Consider the following 23,244-nt stretch of genomic DNA (forward strand, 5'->3'; position numbering starts at 1 on the left):
GCACTTTGCAATAGTCTGGATTCAAGTGTAAGAAGTGTGATGCTCTGGAACTTTTTTAGAATTGCTCTGGACAGCTCCTGAATTGCTGAGGGACCCAGACATGTGCAGAAAAGGCACAGTCAAAGGGGATGTTTACAGCTTTGCAATCATCCTACAAGAAGTGGTTGCTCGTGGTCCACCTTACTGCACAACAGAACTCTCAGCTGAAGGTAGGCAACTATTACAGTATATTTTTAAGGCTTTGTGCAGAGCACTCATAAAAGGTCTGGCCAAGTCCCTTTATTAATAAGTCAACAATATATTAGTCTCATGACCTTCCTCAGTGGCAGAAGTCTGTTTCCAACAAAACATTCATAATAAATATCAAAATGTGTAGTTCTCATCACAGCCTTGGTATGTGTCTCATCACTGCTTTCACTGGGATTGGGGTGCTGGATGCTCCCCAGGATGCTTCAGGCCTCTGCAGCACCTCTAGTTTCCTGTCCAAACTCGAACTTTTCATCACAGTATGGGGTGAAATCTGATGGCAGAATTTCCCATAGCTTAGAAACTTCTTTGCTTCCCACTCATCATCCCTTTTTTATGCCTTGTGGCAGCTGAAGTTTTTGAGCTGGACCCCTTGCCAGCCCCCTATTTTGTCCATCTACCCATCTATTTTTTTCTTAATCCTTTCCTTTTTAAAGAGACTCTCTCTTCAGCAGAGGTTGAAGTGATGCATCATTTTGCTTATGTATATTGGGCATAGCAAACAGATGAAGTTCTTAGGAGCTGCTTATGGTGTTCCCCATCCATGGGAGAACAAACTCACTGCAGTCAGGGTCAGGTCACAAGCACTTGAACAGGGACTGACAACAATCTAAAATTAGCTGATTTCAGTGACAGCCCATTCTCAACACACTTTAAGCTGGACAGTCATCAGGTGGGATATGACAATTCATTATCTGCCAGTTCAGCTGGAAAAATGGAGCCATGGCCATTCTGTGCCTGAAGCTGCTGTGCCAATGCAATGACAATGATGATTATGATGTATCCCACTGTGTAAATCAGAGCTGAACCAATGATGTAGACTATGATGCAATTAGCAGGTTTCCCCAACCTCATCCACCTGCAGAACCTCCAGCAAATGTTGAACACAGTTCAGTCCTGATTTCTAACCTGATAAAGTGATGAATTTCTACTCATTGTGGCTCAGTCCTAAGGAGCTTTCACTTGTTGTGTGAACTTTAAAACAATCTGGGGAAGGCATTTCCCCTTGGCTGCCCCTGGAAATATTGGGGCCAGATGTTTTGATTAGTTCATTTGACAGAGTCTGGGGCGATGAGCCAAACATCTTTAAACTAAGCTGTCAATGCTGAAAAGCTTTGGGTACACAGAGGTTTTCACTCCATATGACTGCTCTGCACTGGGCAAAATAAAATTTAGAACACAATAACTTCAGTGGCTGTTAAAGGACTGACTTCTCAGGGCTTGAAAACTCAACCCCAGTTCCTTACAAGCCTCATTTCTAGAAAGAGATCTCTAGACAGGGAGTCATTTCCCAGGAATTGTTTTGAACTCAACCTCTCCCCCTTAACCTACTTTCCACTGCCGCCACTCCCACCAGCCTCCTACGTCCAGGCTCCCAGTTAACAATGAAGCATCAGAGGCTGCTATCTTTCCTGTCTGGGCTCAGCCATAAACCTCTGCTGCCTTAGAAGACTGCAGGTCCTAGCAGAGAGAGTCAGAGCAATTTCATTAAATACAAGCCTGCAGGCTCACACATCCATCTGTCACACATCCTTCCCCCATCCAGTCACTTTATTACTCATAACCTGGTTCTCCAGGGACAAGAAGGCAGATGAATCTTCTTTAAATCCTTCAAGAGACTCCTGACAGAGAAAAGCAGAAAGCTCTTCATTTGGCACAGGTACTGGGTGCTGAGAACTAAGAGGGACAGCTGAAGAAGCAAGCCAGGAACACATGGAAAGATCCATATCCTTTGTCCCTATCAAGGCCCTCCATTTTACAGTGTGCTTCCCATTCTTCTCTTTGCCACAGAAATTATAAAGAAAGTAAAGAAGCCCCCTCCCCTGTGCCGCCCAAACATAGCTCCTGAGGCAGCCCCCTTTACATGCATCCAGGTAATGAAGCAATGCTGGGCTGAAACCCCTGAAAGACGTCCAACCTTTGAGGAGGTATTTAATAAGGTCAGTAAATAGAGAACCTGGTGTAATCCCTTTGTTTGTTCTTGGTGGGGAAGTATTTTGTTGTTCGGGTTTTTTTTGTTTGTTTGTTTGTTTTGTTTTTTTTTTAACTCAGTTATTAAAGAATGAAGAAGTTGCAGAGCCCTAGATATGTTCTGACTTAGGGGTGGTGAAGCAGCCCGGACATGAGCTTGATGTCTTCACATCTGCAGTGTACCTGCATGGACGGTCATGGAGATGAAGGATTTGAAAATTATGCTCCTTCAGATCTTTTTTTTTTTTTCTTCTTCTAAAATGCTTAAATGGTGACTATAAGAAAAATTTGCCAAAGACTGTTAAAGACAAAGATACAACATTTGGCATAGGAGATCTCTCAATTCCAGATTGGTGGAAGCTTTGAGAATATCCCAGGGAAATGTGACTGTGCCTGAGGCCTGTTTAAACAGCTTTCCCAGATATCTGTTACTAATATCCGCTAGTCTCATGGACAGGTACTGGCAAAATACCTCACCTTTCTGATCAAGCAATGTAGTTCCTGTGCTCTTATAAGGTCATAATCTCATTAAGGTTGGAAAAAACTTTTAAGATCATCAATCATCAGCCATGTGCACTGTTAAACCATGTACCACCACCATGTGCACTGTTAAACCATGTCCTTAAGTGCCACATCCACGTGTTTCTTGAGCACTTCCACAGATGGTGACTCCACCATTATCCTGAGCAGTCTGTTCCAAATAGGCTTTACAAACCCTTTCTGTGAAAAAAAAATTCTCAATATCCAATCTAAACCTTCCCTGACACAACTCTAGGGCATTTCCTCCAACTAGGTAAACAAATATCCATAATTTTTACCTTTTGGTTCTATGAAGCTTCGAATAATTTTGAACCCCGTAACTCTGCTCTTGAGTCTAAGGGCCTCTGAAGCCACAAATTATCTGAAAGCTCCAGTGGTTCAACTTCAGGTCAGGAGGAGAAAGCATCACTTAATGAAGAACTGAGAATGGAGGTGGCAGTACCTATGCATGTCAGTGTGCAAAGATGAATTTAAGTCCAGTAACATGTAAAAAGGTTGTTAAGTGTTGCTAACACCCTGAACTTCATGCCTCTGAATGCAAAGTTTTGCAAGTTACCTTAAAGATTGTTCATGGGATAACATGGGATTGTTCATGGGATAACGGGCTTGCAAACCTGCAGCCTGACAAGACTCCATAACAGTGTACATGTTGACAATTTCTATAAGGTTATTTTTCATCTAATTCTCACTGATTGATTCAAATTTACGTTCTAGTTCACCTTTTCCTTTATCTTTGAACTCTTGTCATTGAAAAAGCCAGTCTTTAGCCCTGATACTTCAGAAGAAATGCTTGCTTTTACTCCTTTCCAAACTCAGAGTGCTACAGTGGTGTAAAGAAACAGACAAATAACTCTCCAGTTTGATTTTCCAGTTCAAAACCATCAACAAAGGGAAAAAGACCAATATCATTGACTCAATGCTCAGGATGCTTGAGCAGTACTCAAGCAACCTGGAAGATTTAATCAGCGAGCGGACTGAAGAGCTAGAGGTTGAAAAACAGAAGACAGAAAAACTGCTGTCACAAATGCTTCCACCGTAAGTACTGGTACTGTAAAAAATCCCCAAACCAAAACTACCCCCAAACAAACCCATAGCTAATCTGGACAACACTCTTCCCTGGAAGTGAGCAACCTTGTAAACCTGACCATCAGTTTTGACAAGGACCTTCAAATCAAAGTAAGAAACTCTAATCAGTGCTGGTTACAGCCTTATAGAACTTTCTATTTAGTAGAAGATCCGGACACAGAAAAATAAGAGTCTGAGATTTTCAGCATGCACTAGAGAAGACTTTGTTCCCTGCTATCTTTTTTGTGTTACTATTTCAGATCAGTGGCAGAAGCCCTCAAGACTGGTGGCACTGTGGAACCAGAGTATTTTGACCAGGTGACCATCTACTTCAATGACATTGTGGGCTTCACATCCATTTCAGCCCTCAGTGAACCCATTGAAGTAGTTGACCTTCTGAATGACCTTTACTCTCTGTTTGATGCCGTTCTTGGAAACCATGATGTTTACAAGGTGAGAAGTAATTTTATTCTGTTTTTCCTTTCCATTTTTTTTCTATTTCTATATTTATTTCTTAATGTAATGGTATTTGCTAGGTGGAGACAATTGGTGATGCCTACATGGTTGCTTCAGGGCTCCCAAAACGGAATGGAAACAAGCACGCAGCTGAAATAGCCAACATGTCCTTGGACATCCTCAGCTCTGTGGGAACATTCAAAATGAGGCACATGCCAGACATTCCCCTCAGGATAAGAATTGGGCTGCACACAGGTAGGCAGCAGCACCCACCTGCATCTGAACATCAGAGAACTCCTTCTCAACTGCATTTCCAACTCTGAATGCTTTCTTCATGCTTGTTCCACAAAAACCACCCTTACAAGACATTTTAAAATCTTCCACATCAACAAGGGAGTTAAAATGGAAAAAAAAGAACCAACACAAAAACGCCAAAAAACCAGAGAGGGTTTGTGGAGGAAAGTGGCTTAATATCATTTTAAGGAGAGATTTTGTATTCTGTCCCAGCCAGGAACTACACCTGGCATGTTAGTCACAAGGGTTTCATTGTATGGATAGCCCTTTAATGTGCCATAGGACTTTCAGAGGTGGGATATTGAGATACCCAGTGATGTCTTTGCAACTCTGTTCTGAAATGAAAAAGCACAGAAGCACTGGCAGATAAAGAGAAAGAATAAAAAGGTTGGAGATAGTTATTACAGGTAGGATATACTGGAAGAAAAATATGATACAGCTCTTAAGAAAAGGTTATGTTATAAAGAAAACATTATCTCTGATGTAGAAGTCATAATGTATTCAATTAACAGAAAAATTGCTTGTTTAAAATGAAATGAGGAAGTTCATTTTATATAGATATAGATATAGATATAGATATAGATTATATAGATAATGTAATTAAATTCCAAAGTAAAACGAACAAACAAAAAAATCCCAAAACAGTAGAACTACAGTTATGTAGATAAAAGTATTTTAAATGTAAGAAAATACATCTTCTAGTATCATGAATCACTATTTGTATAACATGTATAAACCTTCATAATTTTATACATTTTTTAGTCAACCATTAATAGATTTTTCACAGCTGTTTGTGACCAGATTTTCTGCCTCTTCCTCTAATGTACCAGGTGTTGCCCACAGTGGGAAGCCAAACAATGACTAAGAATACCCAGGAGTCTGACCCAATATTATATGGGGTTTTATCCTTCTGCTTATCTGATAAAATCCACACTTTTGCAGCTTTAGCATGCAAGCATTTGGTAGATGTCAATATCCTGGTCCCTGATGTACATGTTTGGAGACAGAAGCAGAGTAAAAGATCTCAGCCAGAATATCCCAAGAACAGAGCTGTGACTTTAGCAGAGTTAAAATCAATATTATGAATCCTAGACCTTATAGGATCCGCTTTTGCAATTATCTCTAAAACACATCTCCCTACTGTTTCCTTTGAAGTTTGTGATTCTTAGTTGACCCTTCACAGGAGTCTAAAGCATTAAGGGATGATTGCAGGCACACTGCGTGTTTTATACTCTGTCAGAAATTAGATGAAACTATGGCTGCAGATTGTCTTGCCCAGAGTAGGAGTCTCTGGAGCACCAGCAGCATATTTTCAACATAGAAGGAGGAATTTGCTGTGCAACATCTGCTGCTGCCTGTTGACAGCAGTTCTGCGATGTATCTCCCATGCAGTTGGCCAAAAAATACATCCCTGGGTGATGTCTATGGGGGGTATAAACCTTTTTTTTTATTTGTTTTTATGAACTCTGGGTATCTGGAAAGCAGAATTGCTATGAACTGTTGTATTGGGTGTGAGAGGAAGAGGGAGGAGGACTCTGCAGCTCTTGTTTTTCACAGATCTGGCAGCATCATGCTGTCATGGGAGCAGCCACAAACACATGTTCCAAAGCAAACCAGCTCTCTGAGCCATGGAGCTGACAGCAGAGTTTGATTAACCCTAGACCTGGGTTCTCCTGAGAAAAAATGCATGAAGAGGGAATGATCAGCATCATGAAAGCCTTGGGGAAGCTCTTGGGAGAGAGGAGAACTTGGCTGACACTTCCACTGTACTGGGAAGGATGGAGAAAGGGTGTGAACCCCAGTCACGTACTTCAGCTGCTCTCTGGAAACTGGTGCCAAGAAGAGCTCATGATGCCCTCTCAGAAAAAGCAGTAAATGCATTTTGGGCGTAGGCTGCCCATGTCTTTTCAACCTTGAGGGAAAGCTGCACCTCTGGGAGTGTCTGATGGCCCTTGCCCATGGTCTGCTTGTGGCAATGCATGGGTGAGGGGAAGAGGACAAGATGACCAGTGTTTGGTTTGCATTTTCTCCCCTGCTTTAAACACATCCTGGAATCTTGGCTGTCCTCTCTTGACTTCACTGCAGGTCCAGGATAATCCAGCTGACTCAGCTGTTTCCCCTCTATCCATGCCTGGGCTGGAGCAGGACGGTCAGCGAGAGCAGTGGTGAGAAGATAAGCTTTTCCACAGAGGCTGGAGATGATTTATGTATCAGTCAGGCTCTCTGGAAGCCAGCCCTGCACTTTGATCTTGACTTCTAAACGCTGCAGAACTGCTGATGGTCCTTGCAGAGTCTTAGCCAGAGCCTCTCATTAACTGACCCCTGCATGCCCTGGCAAAAAGACACTTCAAAGCAAACGCATGAACCTGTGTAATTAAACAACTAGGCCATAATGTCCTCTTCACAGAGTATCTGGTTTCCTCTGAAACTTGTAACTGTGGGAGATTTACTACTGGGAGTTTTTCTTAGCCTTCTGTTGGAGCTGTTTGGAAAAGGGGGAACACACATAGGAGGTGAAGGCAGTGAGCAAATTAAGTCTTAGATGCTTTCAACACAGAGAATGTGTCATTTTGGGAATGCTTATATGGTAGGGTTGGTTTTGAGCTGAGAACTTTCTGCAATGGGATAGGCTTAAAAGCAGTATTCTAGAAAGATAACACCTCGCCCTAAAAATCTTGCCTCTCCTCTGTTGTGAGCTTTGCAGAAATGGCTGGGTGACTGAGTAGGGAATCTGAATTCAGGCACCCACATGGAGATGTTTCCAGGACTTTTAGGGAGCCTGCACTCATTTTGAGTTCATGTAAATGAACCCTGTAAAGCTGTTCATGTGTAGGAGTGGAAAAGCTCTTACAGCTCAGTTGACCACATTGACTTGGTCTCCACTGACTACAGTAGAAGCTCATCTGCCTTTATTCGTGTTTCTTAAAATGTAATCACAGAATCATAGCATACTCTGAGTAGGAAGGGACCCATAAGGATCATAGAGTCCAACTCTCAAGTGAATGGTCCATACAGGGATCAACCCCTGGTGTTATTAGCACCATGCTCCAACTAATGGAGCTCAAATCCACCTCAGTGAGGGCTGTTTTTTCAAAAAGAATCACCTTTTTATGTCCTTCCAACACCTATTACTGAAGGAGCTTTGGTCCTTAGTGAGATTTCAGACTGCTGCTGTCATGTTATCACCACAAAAAGAAGAGAGGCAGTGTTTTGTGAGATAGTGTTTTCTCAGTGAAACCTCTTACTGAAGCATGAATAAGAAGTCTCCAACAAGACCTTTTTTTTGTGTATGTGTCACATTAGCATGCATACAATAAAGATGAGTTAGGAAACCATAAGGTCTTTGGCCAAGGCTATTAACAGTGCCTTTACAGTTGTGTATAGAAGTGTCTCTAGATGAAAACCTGAATTAAACTTCCTCTAGTGGATATAATTCCTCTCTTGAAAAGCTTGAAACAAATTAGAGGGTACTGATAAGGATGGGAATTAACTTGTAAGAGATTCTGAGGTACAGTGTTTTGTCTGAGGTACACTGACATTTGGAAAGAAACCCCCTTAAAATCAGGTTTTCATGATCTCCAGCAGTCTTTGCCTGCTGCGTTTTATCCAGTTTGATCCATGCTGTTCAAGTCCTTGTAATATTTTTTGTATGAACCATTCTTCCTCTCTCTTTTTAAAAAACCTTTTATCAAGCAATGCTTCATCAGGCAGGAGTTAATATCTGTCTTACCTCTGATTTTGCATCCTCATGAACTACTTTAAAATCCGGCAAATTTGGACAGCAACGACTTCTCAGAGGTCACAGCAAGAGGGATTCTTGTGAAGTTCCCCACAGCTTTCAAGTATGGAGTTTCATTTCCACGAGATAGATCTCAAAAATGTATGAGGGATCAATTTTTTAAAATAAGGCTAAAATCAGCATAAAAATGTATCACTACTAAACTAAGTAACTGAACACTTCTAAATTAAGTTACAGTTCCTACTATGTATAATATTACTGTTTTAAAACCAGCATTTTAACCTATAGCCTTTTTATATTATGAAAACCCTAATCTGTAGCATCATTTCAGGTACTGTTGATGATGTACAATGTTCACATCTCTTGTAATCTTGCACTGGAAAAGATTTCCTAGATATCAGTTATATTAAATCTTAACTCAGAATGATCATGACAGTAAAAAGGCAGGCAAAACCTGAAAAGGCATATCTCATAAATACATCTAATGGAAAATATAAAAAATTCTGCCTTTTATCTGCAGGAAACCCCACACTTTATCACATTGCTTTTTATTTTTATTTTTATTTTTGCACTTATTTTGCAGGCCCGATATTTTCTGATGTAGGCAATGAAATTTAGCATCTCCTCTTTTAGAGTGCAGTCTAAACATTAACTAAGCCAAATACCCCAGATGAAAATTGTCTGTGCTCTTTGGCTCCCACACATTTTATCTCCCAGTCTGTGCATGTTCATGTGGATCCTGCACACATACCTCTCCCTGACAACTTGGCAACCATTCTTTGGAAGCTACTTAGGAAATGAATGGATCTTGTATAAATAATGAGAAAGAGGGAAAAAGCAGGTCTCGACTAGACAGGCCCACTAACAGTGTCTTCTTTTCCAAGGAGGGGACACAGGGTGGTCTAGAGTGCTGCCAGCACCTCTGGACTGCCAAGGCTGGTTTTTAATCCTGTTTCAATGTGTTACAGGGCATGTCACAGGATTTGAACTTTAGTTTTCTTACTTGGAAAAAGACCTTTTTAAACTGAGATTATGATAGTCCTTGAATTTCCATGAACTATGAAAAAATTTCTCCCAGATGATGGTGAACTGAAGGCCTACCACACACCACCTTTTCTCAGACATAAAACACCAGCATGAAATCCAGAGCAACGCTTAATTTTCGACAGCTTGTAGCAAGCACCAAGGCCGATGAGATCTTTAGAAAACCTTCCTCTGTGTTCCCAGTAGGTTTTTTGGGTATCAGAGAAGACGAGGCTTGTTTGTCAGTGAACCCCAGGTGTGTGCAGGACCATCCAGGTAACGCCGCTGACGTGTCTTTCAGGACCCTGTGTGGCGGGCGTGGTGGGGCTGACCATGCCACGGTACTGCCTCTTCGGAGACACGGTGAACACGGCTTCCAGGATGGAGTCCACGGGCCTGCGTGAGTGCTTGGGACAGTCAAACGGAGGGGAAAGTCAAATGGCAGAATTCAAAGCAGCCCGAAGGAGAGGGTGCTAGCCTTGCCATTGGGGCTCTGCCTTCCAGCTGCAGTCCTCTGACTCCAATCCCATCCATCCAAATCAACATGAGTCTTGCCCTGCTTTCCTCCAATATGGTTTGGATCTCACTTTCAGTCAGTGCTAAGAGCACTTAATTCAGAGCTGTTCTTGCACAGTAAAATAATGCATTTACCTTTCATGACCAGTACAAAGCAATGTGGGCCCTGCTTCCATCATACCCATAGAGAGTTCCACTGAGGCTGGAGACAGCAGGAGCACTGCAGGCACAAAAACATTGTTGCACATTGATAGAAATGCATATAGATAAATAGAAAAATTGTAGGTTAGTTTTGCTGGAAATGTAGCTCATAGCTGTGTGATCTTCCCCTACCTATTCAAACTGATGTTTTTCTTTCTTATTATTATGGGGAAAAAAATTAATCACCTCATACCCCATCCATCAAAGGGGAAGGCAATGTGATTGACAAAATTGAAATAAAAGCTCAACAACAACAACAACAAAAACTATTTTGGCGGGAAATGTTTTAGAAATATTTCCCGGCTTGTTCACACAAGCAGAGCAATAACAAGTTTCAGTGAGTTTCAGCAGTGGCTGTAAAACAATCTGGGGAAGATGGGAATTCAATAAAGTTCTCCACCTTTGCCCTTTTTGTTCACAGACTAAATGGCAGCTCTGGGTGGAGTAAATTACTAAAAATCCAGACATATCTACATGCATAGCCACATATTCTTTGTGTTCCCTTGCAAACTTCACCCCTCTGCTCTTCATCCCAGCTTTCAAATTCTGTTGGTGTCTGGATCAGGACAGTTGGTTATTTTTCATTTATTTCTCATTCCCTAGTTATACTGTGGCAATAGATAAAACAGCAATCTAGCTGACAATGTTTCTGGAAAACCACTTACCATCTTCATGAAGAGATGGACTTCTAAACTGAGTGTGTTTGCTATCCCTCTCCAGGAAGCCCCCAGAGTAGATCTCCTCTTCCCCTGTGCTCTTTACAGCCCTGCCTGGAAGAATCCATCAGTCAGCATTAAACTCTACACAGAGGAGCACTGCACAGCTACACCAGCCACACACCTGAATTGGAGCACTCCCACCTTGGAGCACTTTTCCTTGTCCGGATGAAACAGTGGGGAACTCGCAGCATGTGTGCAGTACAATGATCCAGCTGCTTTGCTTTCTGTTCCCAGCTTACAGAATTCATGTCAGCCAAAGTACAGTGGATACACTTCGGAATCTGAATGAAGGCTATGAAATCATACCCAGGGGAAAAACAGAACTGAGGGTAAGAATGTCAGGGCTGTGTGAATCACTTCACAGGGGAGTCATCTTGCTTAAGGAATTTTCATATTAAGATCTTTTTCAGCCTTCATACGCCAATCTTCAGCTGAATCCTTCCAAAATTGTCCCTTTCATTTGTTTCAATACATTAAGTGGTTGTTGAAGGACCGTGGGATCAAGCAATCAGCTGTACATGCTGGATATAAGTATTTATATTGTAGTCTATTTAGTCCACCCTTGACAGAAGCTGCTACTTTTCAATGTCCAAACAAGACAGTCCTAAATAATTCAAACATAATTTCTACCCTTTCACAGTCAATAGACAGAAGTAGGAGCTTTGCTTGCCTTAAGTACCTAGAATAAAAGGTCTGAATATGGTCTCAGGTCCCTCAACAATCTTGCATGACAAGTGGAATCATCCAAGTTCATATGTCTGCAAGTGGAGGTCTGGGGCAAATATTCCAGGTTTAGTCAATGGAATGAAACCTTTACATAGTTAGTGGAGATAAATTGGCCCTTTAGGAAATTATTGACCTGAAGTACTTTCAGGGTCTGGTTTATGTGAAGATGAATGCCAGTTTTCCTCCCCTTCTTCAGTCAAGGGTGATTGGCTCTCATATAGGTGCCTACAGTTCATCAGATGCATCACACTTTAAAAGCTAAATCATTGGTGGTGGGAGAGGAAGTTATTATTCTGATACTCAGCTCAGAATGAGTTGTAAAATCTCTCAATTAATAATGCTAGTGCTGCCAAATAAGATGATTAATGATCCTGTAGTTTCCAATTTCTGTTCAGCTGTGTAGTTTCAATGACCCAGATCAATGAGGGTAATTTGTAAATGACAGTTGGAACAAGGATAATGAATATCCTTCTTCAGGAAAATGAAACTCAAATAATCCCTGAGCTCTTCTGAAGGACAGCCCAAGACTCCCAGGCATGGTCTGCCTCTGGATATGTATGAAGCCAGAGAAACCTAGAGAGGAAAATTACTTATCAAGCAGAGGCCAGTCAGAAAGCTGATTTTTATTTGGATTTTTTATTTTATTTTAGGGTAAAGGAGTAGAAGAAACATATTGGCTGGTTGGGAAAAAAGGCTTCCAGAAGCCCTTACCTAAACCTCCTGAAATAAAGCCAGGGTAAGTGTGACTTCATCACTGTCCAAGACATTCATTTAAAGGTCTGGTTTAGAGCTCAAAGGCTGAGTATCTCTCTGTCCATGTTATCTGTTTGTGAAGTCTATATCACATTCCTTAGGTGACTTAGACATTAAGGCATAGTACTGGGACTCAGAAGTGATGGAGTACCTTCAGTACCTCTCCTCATTCACAGTTCCCGAGAAGTGACACAGAAATTTCATGCTTCTCCCCTGTACTCCCTTGGAGAGTGAACACCAGGGAGATCCTCCCTGAACCTCCTTTCTGCTCTGTGTGCATATAGGAGACACATAGGTAGGGACACTTTCAGGTCTCTGGTGACACCAATGTCTGGGAGACACTCAAGATTTTTCTCCCCTTCCATCAAATTCCTGCTGAAAATATCAACTTCATTCAACATATAAACAAATTTCTTCCCTTTCATTCTAACAGAGAAGAAAGCTTTGCGTTACAAATTTATGGCACTGTTATATAATTGAAGATGAAGATTTAATGGTGTTGCCTCCAGATGGTGGTGAGCAAAGATTGAGCACTGGAAATTCATTAAGTCATTTTCTAGGGCATTTGCAATGCCTGTCTTTGCAAACAGAATACTCCCTGTTCAGCTGTCACCTGCTGTATGCCTGGAAAGGATGTTGTGGTCAGGACATAAAACTAGGAGTCAGATTTGTTTGACAGGAACAGCTTGGTCACCCACATTAAAAGCAGTCAGCCTTGACTCCTTTTATAGACAATAAAGAGAAATACTTGCTGAGGGGTCTGATTCAATTTGCCCTTGCAAGATGCCTGTTTTGTTGAGGTCCTAAAGTAACTACCTTAGAGATCAATGTCTGACAGCAAACAAGGTCTGTTTTAATGTAGCTCTGACTTCTCCTGATCAATATTGTTCTACCTATGGCCTCATTCCCTCTTAGTAAATAAAAAAACCTCCTCATTTCCCCACATACTCAAGATTAGAGGATCTTGAGCATCCATGTGTAACTGCTGAAGAGTCCACCCATAACACTGCAGAGATAGAGGTGATCTACTCTTGCCCCAAGGCCCAGATATTCACTGTTCTTCTGCAGTATCTCTATCCCCACAGGACTGAGTGATTTTGACAGTAATCAGAGGAAAAAAGTAAAGTTACGCAAACCTGTATTTGTCCTAGTGAGGGGGTAAAATGAATCTTATACCCTGTAGAAATCAAATATCAAGTTACAGAAAGAAGTAACTGGATGTTGAAGCAAAGCAAATATTTGGAGAACTGCCTCACACATAGGCTGTGCTGACACCAGATTGATATCAAACATTATGTCCTGTTATCCAGCCTTATCTTGATGATTCATGTTTTGGCACAAAATCAAGAGGCTGAAAGTTGTTTCTCTCTAGTTGGCCAATATGGTGGTTTCAGGTCACTGCCTTGTATAATTCCATTGGGATTTCCTCATTTGTAGGCTTCTGAGCTGAAGAAGGAAATGCTGAATAAATTCCTCTTCTACTCATTTTTTTCAATCTGTCCTGAGGCAACTTGTCTTCTCTTGGGTATTTCCTTACCATGAGGTCTATGAGCACTTGTTTTTATCTCGTGATTTATACTGTGACTAGGGCAGCCTAAACATCTACAGCTGGGCAGTTGTGGTGGCCATGCTGAGAGGTGTTTCCTACTAAGTGAAGGTTTAGCACGTTGTGCTTAGTCTTATGTCCATGCTATGGAATTGCAAACCTGTGGCCATGGATTTTAGGCTCAGATCCTACAGGTGGAAGTTCTTGAAGTTTCTATTCAAAGGATAAGTCCTTCTGTCTTGATCAGGTCAAACCTCAGTTTTACCTGGTTTTCGTGGGAGATTTAGGTTAACTTTGCATGACAAAGAACAGTGCAGGACAGTTCTATAGCCTCTCTAGACCTTCCCTTGCTTCAAGACATATTTCTACACATACACCTGATACTGCCACAGGAAATAATGGCAGATTGGACATAGAGAAGGTGGGATAAAACTAAGATACAGCAAAACCAAGCATGCCAAGCAGTCAAGCAGCAGACTACCCGTAGGATAGACCTTCTTTTGAGATTTCAGTCAGATAGGTTTAAAGGAAGGCTGTGAGGTTTCTTTGAGGGTACACCAGGTGACTATCTGAGGGGGATGAATTATCAGACAAGGAAAAAGCACAAAGTTATGAGTATATAAATGTGGGATATTTGGAATTGGCATGTGATGCTTTGGGACAGGCAGCATCTTTTCAACTTCAGTCGAGCACTCATCTTGTCCAAAAAAAGCAGAAAAGATATGAGGTTATACAAAACTACCAGACAGAAGTCTGACCTGGACTAAATCTCAGATGCATTTTAGAAAGCACTGAAACAATATCTAACACTAGGCGAAATTCAACAGCTAATGAAATTCAGAGAGAAAAAAACCAACCAAACCAAACCAAAACAAACAAATAAAACCCCCAAACCAGAACAAAACCGAGAGCCAGGATGATTTTCATTTGCCATTCCAAGGAGATGAGTGACATTCTTGATCTTCTGAATTTCCAACTTTTAGCATTCTGGTTCAGAAATTCTTTTCCTGGTACTGAATACAGTGTTTGAAAGCATCAGAAGTCCTCTATCCCAGCAGGTAGTTTTATTCAGAAACTTTCCCTTTAAAATATTTATGGAAAGTTAACTGGAGGAAAAAATACATTTCAGCAAAGATACATATTGTAAATCCTCTTAAAGACTTTTAACCATTAACCCAAAGCCCAGGTAAAGAGCATGTGGGAGTTTTTGATTTTTGATATAAACCCAGATCCCTTATCTTGTATGAATTCATGCAGTAAGTCTTAACTCCAGAAGGGTTGATAAGTCTTCCAGCCCACTACCACTCACTTTGATAAATGCAACCTGATGTGTGACATCACTGAAAACTGAAGATGTAGCCAGGAATAGGTGAGAGTTTTGGGGCCCTCTCATCCTCACATGCATGAGGATCAGCCCTGGAGGAAGCACTGAGATCCTTGTTTGAAGATAAATGGGTGAGAAACAGTGAAGGATGCTCAAAGAATCCGCCTCCCTACCCCAACTGAGAAACACCTTTTTATGAGCCAGGAAAAGACACTCATTAGGACAAAATGTTTTTTCTTCTACCCAGTACAAGGTTGTTTTTGCTTTGTCTGTGTTGGAACACCCTTGTAGGATGGATCCATAGAGAGTCTCTAGTGTTGCTGTTGCTGCTGATGTGTCTTTCTGGGGAGAAAAGGGAAAGCATTTCCGCTCGGGCTCATATTTGAAGTCAGTTAAATGCACTTTTAAATCAAAAATAAAAGAACTTGTGGACCAAACAGCAGTGAAAAACTCTTGTTGCCCTCCCATAGCTGGACTTATACAACAGCATAAAAATATTTCCTAAATAAATTTTATGCAATATTTAACAAGAGCTGTTCAGGGAAATCAAAGTATCCTCTGTCTCATATGCTTGATCATGCAATGTCAGCACAGATGTGTTTTTCTTCATACTCAATCCCTTCTTTTCAAATTATTTCTGACCACCTAACACAACAGCAAAATGAAGACAAAAGACTATTCTGATCATGGCTGTAGCATAATGACAACGAGAAAGAAGACTTTTTCTCTGAAATTTGATGGAGAATGAGAAAGGGAATGAAAGTTGATGACTCATCTTCCTTTCAACAAGACTGTTTGACTTGTGATGTGATTGCATCAGCTTTTATATTTAAATAAGCTCTTCCTGAGCAAGCTGAAGTTTCTGGGAGAATTGACTGGAATATTACAGAGTTTGTGCTAATAGGAAGAAACAGTTGCAGTGTTCAGAAAGGAAGCAAAGTCAGAAGAACTTCACAGATTTGCTCCTGCTGGTTTTGCAAACAACGTGATAGAAAGAGAGGACCTTGGAAAAATATCAGCTGTCTCCAAAAAGAAGGCTTTTGCCCAAGGCTGGAATGGATAACGCAGAACCAGACCACTCCAGTTGCTCAGACATTTGTCAGTTTAGGGGACGTGCAGGTTCTGTTTATACTGGATCTTTCTTTTTGCTGTTGTCCAGTGGATGAAATTTAAGTCACTGCCAAACTGTTATTTGATCCTTGTGTGAGCAGTGTGTGCAGGTGGACCTCAGGCAGTCTAATACTGTGCTTGATCACCAGATACCCTGGTCAGGCCTTCCCCTTTTGTGGGTCACAACCTGCTGCACTGTTGTGCAGACACAGGCAGCAACCTGCAGCAATACAGAGTAACAGACATTTCTTGGTGTTGATCTGCTTTGGGATAAACTCCTGCTGTGGTCCAGGAATACCAGCTTCCCTCCTCCAGCTCAGAATAGAATCCAAGGTATTTGACTGAGATGGAGACATCTCTTCTGCACTTAAAAAATAGCAGGAAGCTAAATCTCACCTGAGTTGTAGATTCCCAGAAGAAGTCATTCCTCATTGAACCCACTAGGATTATATCCTCCTGGCTTCCCTGTCATTGGGACACAGTCCTAAAGGCACCATTACTAATGAAGAAGTTTCTAAACACAAATCAATGTTTCTAAAAAGAACAAAAATGTTCCCAGACTTGAGGATTTAGATAAGGCATGGGAGGACAACTTGTCTAGGCATTTCCATTTGTAGAGCAGAACTGGCCAAAGACCTAAAACTTGACCCTAATCTCCCTTAGGAAAGGCTGTTAAATTTGTGTTCAGCATTCAGAGACAACTGGCTTTCTCTAGGGACTGTTAAATAGGATTTCTACCAGGAAATATGCCAACAGATTAGCAAGCTGAGAGCTTCTGAAAGCAACATCCCTGGAAGACCAAAATGCACTGAAGCAGGAACTGAACTCACCAAATGCAAGGTCTTCACTGCTGTTTTGTTCTATTCCTCCCTTTAATTGATGTGGGGAAGGATCAGTTGAATAATGAATCATTCTCTCAGGATTCATCTTATTAATAGATTCTGGAAACAGCCTTGATAAAGATATAGTTTGTACTCCTCAATCAACAAAGTCATTCATCTTGTCTTGGCAGAAGTGTCTAAGAGTGCCAAGAGGTGTCTGGACACTTAAAATTTAATTAGCTGACCTCATCCTTTGCAGTAAGTTGAGTGGTACAATAGAAGAATTAATAAAGCCAGAACCAGAACCCATATTTGTTTTTCTTTCTCTCACCAGAAGACACGTTTCCCTCAGTCTCCATTACAGTCTGTTCTTTATTTCAGATGAAACCAAATTGGTTCTTTCTCTAATGGCCTACCTGTTCACTGCAGGTATAGAGCTCATGGGTTACTCCCGGAAGAAATTGCAGAGTTCAAAAGGAGGAAAGCTGAAAAACTTGGCAAAAGGGCCTAGATCTGAGGTAGTAGCTGAAGGACAGTCCCCTTGTAGCTCTGCCCTTTAGTGTCTGCTTGTGTGTCATTTGTCTGCACTTTACTGGTTTTAGTGTCTTTTTTCCCCCCCCTTTCCTTCTATTTTTCTCCTTTTTATTTTTTTTTTAATAATATGTGTTATTATTCTAACATGTCTCATTCAAGAGGTGCTTGGAACAGCAGCAAAGCTGTAGCTTTGTTGGGTGATTTCCTAGTGAATTTATAACCTAGTATCCTATTAATTACTGAAAGACATGGAGTATTACTATGTTTATCTGCAGTGTTTTATCAATCCACTCTATGCTGATATTTGCGGTGCCAGGAAGAGCCCAGTACATGGTAAACACAAAGATAAAAACTGGAGTTCGAGACTGGAAAAATCCAAATTGCCTTCTGTTGTTTTTGTGTAATGTACATCTCCTGCCTAGTATAATTCCATACCTCATGACAGAAACAGGATGCAGCTTTGATATTTATCATTATGGTACTGATGAGTACAAGAGATGATGGATTTGGGGTTTGGGTGGAATTTGGAAGTCACATGGAATATGATAGCATGACCTGATTAAGTAGGTGGTATCAGAGCAAGGCTGTCATAGAAGCATGCACACTGCACAGGTGTGATGTACCCTGAAAATGATATATGAGCAGGGATTTTTAATAATATCCCTAAAAACAGAGGTAATGCCTCTGCTCAACTCCTATGGACCTCAAGTGTATTTCATTTCCACTTCCCTAAAAAAGGAGGGGGTGGATGAAAGCTCAGAGTGCCTAGATATAGGCTGGTTACAAACCCCTAAGACACACCATATCAGGCTGATAGATTGCTATGAAGACTAAAGCTCCACCCAATTTTCTCACAAGGATAAAACTCAGCAGGTAACTGTTGGCTGTGTTCCTTTTTCCCAAACACATCTTTTAAAGATTATGGGTATGTTACCAGGCTGGTTTATCTCTCTTAACTGATATTTAAATTTTTGTCTGAAGTTCTGCCTATTGAGGACCTAAGGGCAGAAAATCCTCATTAAAAAAATAAAAACCAAAATTATTTGAATATGGGACACAGTCTGAAGAGACCATATGTTGAACACCCACTGCCAAATACAAGCTCTGAGGCACGGAAGACCACCCTGCTGATTTACACCTAAGAGTACCAGCTAATCTTAAAGGCCAGAGACAAAGAGGATCTCACACTTGGGTTATCCCTGCTTGACAAAACATGTACATATAGTGATATATAAGTATTTAGTACATATATCACCCATAGACTCCCTCACTGAAGCAGGCTGATCAGCAGTATATTACAGAGAATGGAAGGTCCTCATTAGCCAACTTGGCTTAATCCATTGGAAATAGCGAAAAAATCAATATGACATTCATACCTGCATCTTTTCAATGGTCCTGGTTCAGTCCTTCTTGTGTGCAGGAAGCTTTCAATGGAGGCAATTAAGTCCTCAACAACCACTTATTCCCACATGCCTGCTTGGTGGTTTAGTGATGTTTCCAGCTAATCTATCTTAGATACTTCTGATGAAAGGGACTATGCTGCCACTAACCTTGTTTTTTCCTAATAGCAATAAAGGAACATTATAGAAGGATCTCAGATGCAGTGATTTATAGTCTACTCACCCAATTTATGGTCCTATTAGTCTGGGACACTAAAATGCTAACAGTCCCACAGGGTTTTTGCTGCAGTAAAATAGGGATCCCCATCTTGGAGTAATGGTATATTTTGGAGTATTTATCTGGCCTGGAGTCTAGAGGAAGGTCAAGACTCTGCTTCTCTTGCTCAGGAGTCAATCCTTTAACCTTGAAAGAGTGACTGTGGACTTTGCTGGTGTATTCTTGATTTCAAAGAGAAGTGATGGTTCTGGCTGGATCTTGATACAAACACTCAGCAAAGCATGAGGAACACCAAAGTGCACCTCCAGTTACTTGAAGATAGACCTCTGGGCTATATCATCAGTGATCCTTATCTTTTGTCCTATGGTAGGGTCTGTGACCTTAACATGGACCTTCTAACCTGCTCATGCAAGTAGGATTCAGCCCAGAGCACCATGGCTGTCACAGACACTTGTGTAAGGCTGGTAGATGAAACAACAGCTGAAGACAATGTGGGATAAACCATGGCATCAAATGCTGCTGGACAATATCCTCAGGCAGCTGAATCCCATTCATAGCATCTTACAATACTTCTGAAAAGGAGAAAGGGATTTCTCTCTTTAACTTCAAAACACAGAAGGGAACTGTGTCACAGAGAGGTCAGTGACTACCTAGGATCCATGGACAGGACTCAGTGTGTAGATGAGACTTAGACCTCATGCGGGTCTTCATTGTGGAGTTCTCAGAGGTGAGATTTCACCCCAGTGTGATTGGTAGTGGCTGTATTTATGGAGGGACCCATTGTATGTGAATCTTAGTACAATCTGTACTGCTCTCTGCTGACTTTTAGATGTGTAATCATACAGGTAGTGTCTCCTGCACAGACAAAAGTACCAGCCTGGGATTGCCCAAAAGTATCAATTTATTTTTTTTTTCCCCTCAAGTATTTGACTCTCTTTGCATTCTGATGCCTCATCCTATGAACTCAGCTTAGTGACAGGAGATCCCTTGACATTCTTTCTTGTTCAGGAAATACAGTAAATACCCAATTAATTGCAGCTTGCTGGCCAAACCACTGGATAGCAAGGTGCAGCTGACCAGCAGATAAGATCATATAATCATAGGATAGCTTGGGTTGGAAGAGACCTTTCAAGGCCATTTAGTCCACTCCCCCTTGCAATGAGCATCCTCATCATAAAAAATTTCTTCCTTATATCTAGTTCAAATCTATCCTGTTTTAGTTTGGACACGTTACCCTTTGTATTATTTCTACGTGAAGCAGGCATTCACATAGTTTATAAAATATATTTCTATTCTACATTCTAATTCTATTCTTATTTCTATTCTAAAGTAATTGCACATTCATTGTCCACAATGATGGTGTGTACAGTTTAAACCATACATTTATTTATATATACAACTATTTATTAACTATTACTTTCTAATCTCTATATAATAGCAATAGTGCTATTAGTAAGGATTAGCATTTAGCTCTTTTGGGTTTACAACAGTTGGAATGATATTTTCTTCTATCATACTCAGTAAATCTTATTCCACATGATGTTTTATCCATGACAGGGCAGTTGTAGGTTTGAGACCTTCCTGAAGCCCTGCCATTTGCTGAGCTTCTGGCCTCTTACAAGTCCTCAATGTTTATTTTGTCTCTGAGAACTCCATTATGTTATAGTCAATTTGCACCCACCAACAGATGGTGGCCCAGAACCTGGCCTTGAGGAACACTTGAAGTATTACAGCAAAAGATCCACTTCAACTCCACCACTTATCATTTCTGCTTTGGCTGACACAAAATTATGCTAAATGAAAAGTCATGCGTTGGTGAGCAGAGCTGCTAACTCTTCCTTTCTTCTCTGCTTTGCAGCCTCAACTGGCCAGATGTACTGACCAGGAAATTGAAATCTGTCCTAAGGGACACAAGGACAACACTAAGAAAGCAAACTTTAAAGAGCTGGGAAGCATGAAGGGGCTGGAATAAGTTTTGGAGAGGATGAAATCTGAGAAGGACACAGCAAAGAACGAGTAAGATCAGGAGGGACACCTTGAAGCCAATTCAACAGAGCTCACACTTCTCCATTTAGTTCCCAGCCAGCCCAGAGCAGTAAATTCAGTGAAGCCTCTTAGCACTTGAAGGGTGAACCTGAGCAGGCAGATGAATCCCGACCATCATCTCTTGTGAAACTGGGCACTAACTTACAGCTGTATATGTGTGTGTGTTTTGGGAGGGGTGCGCTGGGGAGGAAAGTGAGGGTGATAATGATGGCAGTTCCTGCTCTTCATGAGCAATGCCACAAGGATGAACTCAGAATATTTTAGCTAGGTCTGCATGGCAGCACCAACAAGTCCAGCTGTCCTTGGGCCTGGATTCAAATAATAATGCCAAGTGCCGAAAGGTTCAACTGTTTTATGTTAAGTAGGTTTTTTCCTGTTGTTATTGTGGGAAGGTCTGGTTTCATGAAAATGAATGCAATTGAGAAGAAAATGTTTTGGACAACAACAAAGAATATTTTTACTCCCCCACAGAAATTTTGAATCAAAATGTTCTGTTCCTCTATGTCGACTTAAGCTGAAATATTTTCTTTCAAATTGACATTTCAGCTGCAAATGCCAATTTAATGCTATTTTCAAAATGAAATAACAGTTTTGAATTGAAACAGTTTGGTATGAATCAATATTTGTTTCAAATGCTAAAATGAGATTCTGCTCAAAATGTCAAAATATGTCATATTTGCAAATCCAGATCAAAATTGCAAGAACTTATTTTTGCTTTATACACACACATATACAGGATATATAAAACATTTTATGCTTTTCATTCCAAAGCAGGATGAAAATGGAATGCCAAGATATTGCAAAACTGAGATGCAGTTCCATTAGCTGAGTAGTACTAATATAATATGGACTTTTTTTCTGTAAAAGTGGAGCTGAGGGAATGAAGAGAACATAATTAAAGCAGTGCAAAGCCTAAAACCCATAACTCTTTTTCCCTTCCAATCTCCAAGTGGTCTCTAAGGCACTTGTCTACAAAGTAAGCCTCCCTATGGTTAAAAAGTTTTCAGTAAAGGGTCAAAATTTGCCCTCTAGGTACTTCCACCAGAGCACACTTCCTCAAAGTAAAATAATTTTGGTGTTAGGCCCTTCTTCTTCCAAGTTTTTTACTCCTGTTCAACATCTGGCCCCTAAGAACCTCTTGTTGTTCTCTCTTCTGCAAGGCTGAAGAGAAGAGTGGGTATGGTAATTTAACCAATATTACCACCAGAAGGTGTTAACTGAGAACACTGAGACCTTTCTCAAGCTCAGTTTGAGCTCTTCTATCAGACCAATCAAAACAGATTTTTAGCATTCAGATAATAAATAAGAATCCACAAACCCTTGGTAAACTTCTATTGGATATTGAAAATATCTTTATGAAACAAGGTGAGTCTGACTTCACAGAGTTAAGGAATGCAGTATTTTCACAACAAATCACTGTATGAAGTATAAAACTTGCACTGTCAAAGTAAGATCTGTTTGAAGTATAAACATCTGAAAAGCAAAAACAGAAGGGAAATTCATTAATGCTCTGTAATATGAGTTTTTACTCTGTGGCACCTGGTTTTGTAAAAGAAGCTTTTCCTTTATTAGTGGTGAGTTAATATTCCATGTGGGAGAAGTTGGCCCTTGAAGGACATCTGTCAAAAGGCTCATACAGCACTCAAGCTGTCAAACAGGGATTAGGAAAAACTTCACTTTCTGCCCTGAGCTCACCTTCTGTTTGAAAATTAATTTAGAAAAAAAGTCCTGTGGAAGAGACCTGGGGCAGGTAATTCTGACACTGTGCACCTCAAGGTATATTTCCAGAGAGGAATATTATCTGGATTGGTCTGTGCAAACATGGGTTTAAAATCCAACAACTTCCACGTAATTCATGTCTTTTCCATTATTTTCCCATATTAAAAAACCATCTATCATTGCTATTCTGTTACATAGAAGAGTGGGTTATATCAACCCGAATTTTTCATGAAAATGGTTGAAACAAGTTTTCAACCCACACTTCTGCACAGAGTTTT

General features: G+C 40.8%; 1 protein-coding gene across 1 annotated transcript in view; it reads left to right on the forward strand.

Moving 5' to 3' along the window:
- Positions 1-21,159, forward strand: part of GUCY2F (guanylate cyclase 2F, retinal) — a gene marked incomplete at both ends in the record, with an annotated part of 37,453 nt that extends 16,294 nt beyond the window's left edge. Inside the window, 9 exons of the mRNA XM_083854977.1 lie at positions 60-209; positions 2,038-2,186; positions 3,629-3,792; positions 4,083-4,275; positions 4,359-4,533; positions 9,636-9,734; positions 11,005-11,099; positions 12,147-12,232; positions 21,060-21,159. Coding sequence (XP_083711103.1) covers positions 60-209; positions 2,038-2,186; positions 3,629-3,792; positions 4,083-4,275; positions 4,359-4,533; positions 9,636-9,734; positions 11,005-11,099; positions 12,147-12,232; positions 21,060-21,159 — 1,211 coding nt within the window. The remainder of the gene's footprint in view (positions 1-59; positions 210-2,037; positions 2,187-3,628; positions 3,793-4,082; positions 4,276-4,358; positions 4,534-9,635; positions 9,735-11,004; positions 11,100-12,146; positions 12,233-21,059) is intronic.
- Between the last annotated feature and the right edge of the window lie 2,085 nt (positions 21,160-23,244).

The sequence above is a fragment of the Zosterops lateralis genome (genome assembly GCF_965231275.1).
Source record: "Zosterops lateralis genome assembly, chromosome: 2".
Lineage (NCBI taxonomy): Eukaryota > Metazoa > Chordata > Aves > Passeriformes > Zosteropidae > Zosterops > Zosterops lateralis.